Below are 6,889 nucleotides of genomic sequence, written 5' to 3'. Positions count from 1 at the left end.
GGGGTTTTTGACACAGGGTCAAATTTCCGAAGCCCAAATATGAAACGTATGCGGAAATTCTGCAGGTGTTCCATCTTATCAAGTAGCTCTTCATTCATATCAGAGGTGCATGAGCATGGTACGGATAGGAAAGAAATTAGAAAGACGTCTCAGAGCATAAGAAGCGGCGTAAAGTTTACGGTTGATTTCCTTTACGTGATGACCCCAGGATAACGTCTGGCCGAAGAAGACCCTCAAGGTTTTTAATATTCTTATGAAGAGTCAAGGCCACGCCATCAAGGTAAATGCCAGGGAGCTGAGCACATTTGACCCTTGAAATAAAGAAAGGGCTTCCGATAATAATGACTTGACTCTTGGCAGGATTAATGTTAAGACCAAAGTCTTTACTCCAGTTGGCTATAGTATGAAGATCATCATTTTTCGCCTGTATCGCAAGAGGAAGTTTATCCAGTGTAGATTGAACGTAAAATTTGAGGTCATCAGCGTAAAGGTGATAATTAGCCGATAGACGTGTTATCAGGGTGTTGATAAAGAAAGAAAATAGAAGTGTCGAAAGTACGCCACCCTGTGGAACACCAGCACATACATTAATCCGAGAAGGACTGGACGCTATTAAACAAAATAAATGGCCTAAAAACTAATTAAGTGATCCGCGTAGTGTCGACACTTTTAAATACTTGAGTACAATCTACAAAAAAAGTAGTATACTAGTACTACAAAATTTTCGAAACCTTCACTAATTGAACCGTGATGTGATTGACGTTTGACATCAATTATTTGTTAATTTATATTATTTTATAATTGCGTGTTATTTACCAATTTGTATGAAAAATTAAAATATGTATCCGCGAAAATAGAGGACACCGTGAGTCATTTCTGAAAAAACCCATCATCTTTTACTCGATACCAACTCCGGGAAAATAAATACAGATAACACAACTTTCTCTATAGCTGTGTATCTTTTGACATTACCATTACACAATACCTTTCGTCTTCAGTCACTGTGACCACGCTGTAAAGCACGCGAAACGTCGGAAAATTTAAAATTATGTAAATAATTATTAGTTTATAATAATACAAATAGCTTTAATCCGGTTTAAAAATTGTTTTCTTTCAACACTAGTTATAAAAATCAGCCTCAAAATCGTTGGTGGCGCGATACGGAATATTTACCGGACACTTTAACAGGACAGATATCATATTCGCAATGGAGCCCGGACTTTCGTCCTTCGCTTCATTAACTCCATGCAGCAACAGACACGCATACTGTGCATCTCTTGCTCATCTTGTACTTTAAATATAATCGCCATTTGGGCCTGGAGATTCTCTAGGCAGAAGAGAACAGAACTTTTAAATGCCTCAAACTAAGCGCAAGCAAGTGGAGTTTGTTCCAGCGAGGGGGACCTATTTTGAGTTGCAATGCATTCTAGAAGACGCCATTTCGGATTCATCCCTTAAAAACTTTTTAAGATCCTCCATAATAAAGTAACAGTGAAAAATTTATAGCTCAAGTGAAGGTAGTTAAAGAAGTGATTACAAAACATTAGGTTAATTATAGTTAAATAAAGGATATTATTAAAGAAAAATAGCGAATAATGGGGCACTAGTTCATCACTGGAACCGTAAGTTCAAACCGAAATAGTTAACCGAGATACACCAAAACACGTTTGATAACGAAACAGCACAATATTGATCACATAATACACTATTAAGAGTAATAAATATTGCTAATTGGGCTCAACATTATTTCCCTCGCAGGTATTTATGATTAGAGAAATAAGAATTTATAAAATGTCGCTATATTATTTTCATAACATGGAATGACGTTTATTTCACGCAAATTATTAACATGAGCATTTGAGTCCTGGCAAATATTTGTGATTAATCTAACGATATAGTTAAATAAAGTATTCCCGTTTTTGCATAATTTTTCATTGATATTGCTGATAAGTCAACTAAGGCTTTCTATATGTATATTTATAGATTTCTGTATCCGTTTTGTGTTCATATTAATGGATACAGATGAACACATCATATTAATGGAAAATTGGTGATTATACACGCTATGGACTTTAGCGTCTAATGGTTGCCCGGTTTTATCACGATGTATTTCTTGACCACTCGAGCGCATATTGAGGACTTCGCAAAAAAAAAATCAAGCCCGAGGTACACGTAACTAGGTCGAACATTCAAGCTAACTAATAACTATATGATGATACTCAAATAATGTTTTATAAAATAATTATCTTCCAGCTGTGCAAATAGACCGATTATAAATATTGTAAAGTAACTTTAACTATTTTTTTCGCTTGATTGGAACCCGCATGAAAAGCGGAAGCGCGACCGTACCAAGCAAACGTAGGACGCAGTTACGAATGCAGATGCATTTAGATTCAGCGTCGTTTAAGAAGTTGAAATTTCGACGATGTTGCTGATATACTTACAACTCGATAAGATAACGTTTCGTACAAGTATATCTATTTAGGATACTTATAGGTCGGTTGCATAACGTCGATATTATGGGGGACTGGGTCTACGGGTGTCTACAGGTTTCTACTGGGTCTGGGTCTAATCTACAACAGGTTTTACAAGAATCTGAGGTCGCAACCGTTGGATGTAACGCGCACACTCTAACTTGGTAAGCGAGGAGTTACTCACGCAAGCGTGTACGTAATTAATAAGATTTCTATCCAGGTATATTATGATTTGTAATCTGGCTGAGTTCACAAGAGCTGGTTGCTATATTACTAGCGATAAGATCCAGGTATATGCGTTGCTTTTTTAAGTAGAATTTTCGATAAAGGTATAATTGTGTAGCCCTATCGCATTAGTAATAACTGTAGATAGGTTAATTATGTGGGAAATAATTAAATATAAAATCTAAAAGTAAGCTAAAGCTTTAATGTTTAAAGAACTTTATTTTCTCATCACAAAATTGTATTTTATTTACATGAGAAACATTATGTATATACGAGCGAGATACACGTCCCAATTTCAGTCTAGTAGATTCACTCTGATATGTGTTTTTAATGCCCTTTTGAATTTGTTAAACGCGGTAATATTGCGAAATTTAGATGGTAATTGATTAAATAGTTGCACACCCTCTTACCTAATTGACCTCTTCAAATACTTTGTAAGCGGCTTCGGCAAGATAAGCAAATTCGCTCGACGAGTATTGCATGACGATACAGGTGCTATAAACATATAGTTGTTTAATCGTCATAATTTTTTATTTCTAGGTAAATTGTATTAGTCTGTGTTACAAAATTGTATCTAAATAGTGGTTTTATTAATTTATTTTGTAGTGTTTGTAAGTTAGAAAGTTAGTTGTTTTTGCATGCATATGCATATGGGGTACACCCATATTTCAATTAAATATATGAAATGTGGCTTGACTACACAATTATAAATTAGATGACCTACGGATTGCGGAATACATTATGATATTCACCAAAATCTGCCTAAAAGTGATTTTAGTTAGGTAATTATGTGTGATATATGAATTAAAATTAAATTTTTCATTTGAAAAAACAACCATTCCATTAGTATTTTCTTATGACGTTGTCACGTACAACTATCGTCAGTAAACCGACTTTACAGACAACCGATTTTTTCTTTTATTGTATAAATTAAACATAGGTAATTTTTTAAATTGATAATATGTTAATAATAAGCAATTTGAAAATATTCTTATAACAGTATTTATTTAGTTAGGATGACGCCATCAAGATACAAAAAGATGTTTTTAAATAGATAATGCCAATTGCGAATAAACATACGTTCATAAATGTATTTCATTTTCAATTCAGCAAAGTTTAGTTATTCAGTCTGGTTTAAGCTATTAATGATATATAATTATATTATATTATATGATAATTCATTAACTAATACGAACTAAATTTGCACAACTTAAAGGAATTAATTTATGTTATAGTTACTTTGCAAAGGGTTTTATATCAGGAATTCACTTCTGGACAATATTTACCCCATCATATTTATAAGTTAAGCAATTTGTAAAACTCTTTATAAACACCAAAATATTGAAAGCTCCTATCAAAATTTGACGGAAACGTTTAAAAATAATAAGTGTCAACTATCATAAAACTAGAAAACTTTACGTTTAATATAATTATATCAAAGGATTGTTAAGTAGTTACAATAAAATTATTTTGTAAATACCAAAATATTGAAAACTCCTACTTACGCCGTTTAAAATATATATCAAAATAATAGTTTTATATTAAATAAATATATTAAGACATAATAGGTTATGGTGATTGATGAATTATTTAAAATAATTTTATATTTTATTTATTTTATAGAAGCAAGTTTGTCAGTTAAATTTAAAAACTTACATAGACACCTCAAACAAAATTATCGTTCTTTCGTTCGATCTTGCGATACCACTAAGTTTCAGCTTATGCCATGGTACTAAAAAATACTATTCACTTTAGTAACCAAAACTCATCAGCATCTCAACTGGATTGTTTTAAGAAAGCTCATGGTAGGTTTTGACAGAGTTTTTGACAGGGCCGATATATTTATAACTCACTTATTGACTTTTATTGATAAAACGATTTTTATTGTGAGTGTTGTGTTGTGTAATGTGAGTCTAGATTCTAACACAAAAGCAAGACTTTGGTAGCTTCGATTTAAAACACATTATAAATTAGATGTACATCTTATTTATATTCACGTCTTAATTTTAACATAAACTCCTTATAACACTTTATATGATAGCAAAATATTATCAATATATTTAAACACAGTTATTAAGTACAGTCTTTTATTTGTATATAAATAAAATGTCATTGGTAACGGCGACAAACACATAATTCATATTTTAACTACCAAGTACCAAAACATATTTAAAAATAATTATATATACAAATTAAAAAAGCCGCTTGATCGTCATGACTAGATTATTAAAAATCTTGTCATGACGATCAAGCTTGGCTATCGTAATTTCATTAGATGCTGTGGTTGTTCTTTGGTATATTTTTGCTCTATTTTAGTCAAATCCACTTTCATGCGTTTAAATCACAAGCCGCCATTGTTTTTATGTTCAATAATTCCTTCATTTGTTCTTGTTTTATGTTGTCGGAGACATAATAATGATTATTTTTTAAATACAATTCAATTTCTTGTAATGTTTTACCTTTAGTTTCCGGTAAAAAGAACCAGAGGTAAACAAGACATAAAAATGTTATAAAAGCGTTAATGAAAAATACTCCATGGTAACCTATGACAAGGAACATATCTGAGGCCAATTTAATAGCTAAAAATTGTATGACACCAGTAATAACACCGATTGTAAAAATGTTGAACGATTTGAACTCTAGTGGATTAATCTCAGTTAATATAGATTCTAACACTGGATAAGGTCCAGCGCCAACAATGACTAAATATGTCGCAAGAAGTAAAATTTTAACCCAATTAAAAACCTCATCTTTATCCGGCTTCAAGTATAGGACAAGGCCAAAAATAATAAGACAAATATTAGCTAAGAATGCAGTTGGAAAAAGCAATTGTCTCATTTTAAATCTTCGCAGTAATAAACATGATATGCAAGCGCCAAAGACAGCAAACCCATTAGTTGTTAAGGTAAATAAAAGTATATCAGATGTACCAGTAATACCTTGAAGAATTGTTATTGACAATGTGCTAAACAAGACCCTGCCAGCTGCAACTTTATATATATTAATGGGTAAGGATAAAAAGAATATTTTCCAAAAATACCGTTTCTTAAAAGCATCCTTTAGCATACTCAATATAACAAGGTTACTTTTAATTTGTCTATACTTAGTTTTTTTATCTTTCTCAACAGAAATAAGAAGTTTTAATTCTTGTTCCGCATGCTCTCCTGGCGTACGAAGTAAACGAAAGTTCTTTTCACATTCTTCGAATCTACCTTTTCCTGCTAACCACATCGGACTCTCAACCCAAAATAATGGAATCGCAGCGGATAATAGGGAAGGAATAAGCCCCACGAGTGCCACATTCCTCCAATCCATTATCACGCTTAACATGTGTCCTAACATAGTTCCGACTAGAGATCCCACACAAACTAGCATATTAAAAGACATGAATCTGATATTAGGAGACATATATTCGCCTATATTTATATAACTTATAAATAAAATACCACCGTACGAAATTCCTGCAAACAATCTAGATATTATTAAAACTGTTTTGTTGTGAGCTGTGTAAGTCATTATCCAGGATATAATCACTGGGATTGTTGCTATAGTTACGGCCTTTTTTCTTCCAAATATTTCTGTGACCACACCTACTATAGCCAATCCAATGAAGCATGTGACGTTAATCGTAGAAGCTGAAAACAAGTATTGTATGATTAATCCTTAATACTTGTAACTGAATTTAATTTAATGTATGAAATTAGTAATTGTACGTAGATTATGTATAACAAAACTGGTTCATATCATAACAATCTTTTAGGGTTTCTTGACTTAATACCATATTATTATGTTTTTTGTCTTTTATTGGCAAGCTCAGGCTCAATCGAATTTTAGAACATTAACATAAGAGTAGAAACACAATATTTATTATGTCTGTGTTATTATATCTTACTACAGAATTCTGTTACTTAGACTTAGTTGACCTTGAATAAATGTGTTTAAGCGTATTAGCAAAAACATTGTTGAAATCAAATTATATTACCACGCAGTTTTGGTTGATTGAGTACGGTTAAATATAGAATTATAATATGATATTAATCAAAAACTTAATAAAAGAAATTACCGATCCATGACAGATCATTACTGTCGAGCGTGAGTGAGCCATCAGCATTGTGCAAAGCGTCCAACATCCCAGACATTTGACCAAAAATGAAGCCATCGGAGAGGCTACTTACAGCAATCCCCACCAT

The 6,889-nt window shown here is 32.2% G+C and overlaps 1 protein-coding gene across 1 annotated transcript; it reads right to left on the bottom strand.

Annotated features, from left to right (window-relative positions):
* Positions 1 to 5,027: 5,027 nt before the first annotated feature.
* Positions 5,028 to 6,889, bottom strand: LOC123720258 (facilitated trehalose transporter Tret1-like). The gene is made up of 2 exons (XM_045676797.1): positions 6,763 to 6,889; positions 5,028 to 6,334 (listed from the first exon to the last, which is right to left on the bottom strand). The coding sequence occupies exons 1-2, from the start codon at positions 6,887 to 6,889 to the stop codon at positions 5,028 to 5,030; spliced, it is 1,434 nt and encodes a 477-aa protein (XP_045532753.1).

The sequence above is a fragment of the Pieris brassicae genome, chromosome 2 (assembly GCF_905147105.1).
Source record: "Pieris brassicae chromosome 2, ilPieBrab1.1, whole genome shotgun sequence".
NCBI lineage: Eukaryota > Metazoa > Arthropoda > Insecta > Lepidoptera > Pieridae > Pieris > Pieris brassicae.
The sequence above is the reverse complement of the archived record's forward strand: the minus strand, read 5'-3'. Positions and strand labels throughout refer to the sequence as shown.

Coding starts and splice junctions, on each gene's coding strand:
- LOC123720258 (XM_045676797.1), bottom strand. CDS start 6,889: ATGGTGGGGATTGCTGTAAGTAGCCTCTCCGATGGCTTCATTTTTGGT. Junction 6,335..6,762: donor TAATGATCTGTCATGGATCG/GTAATTTCTTTT, acceptor ACTTGTTTTCAG/CTTCTACGATTAACGTCACA.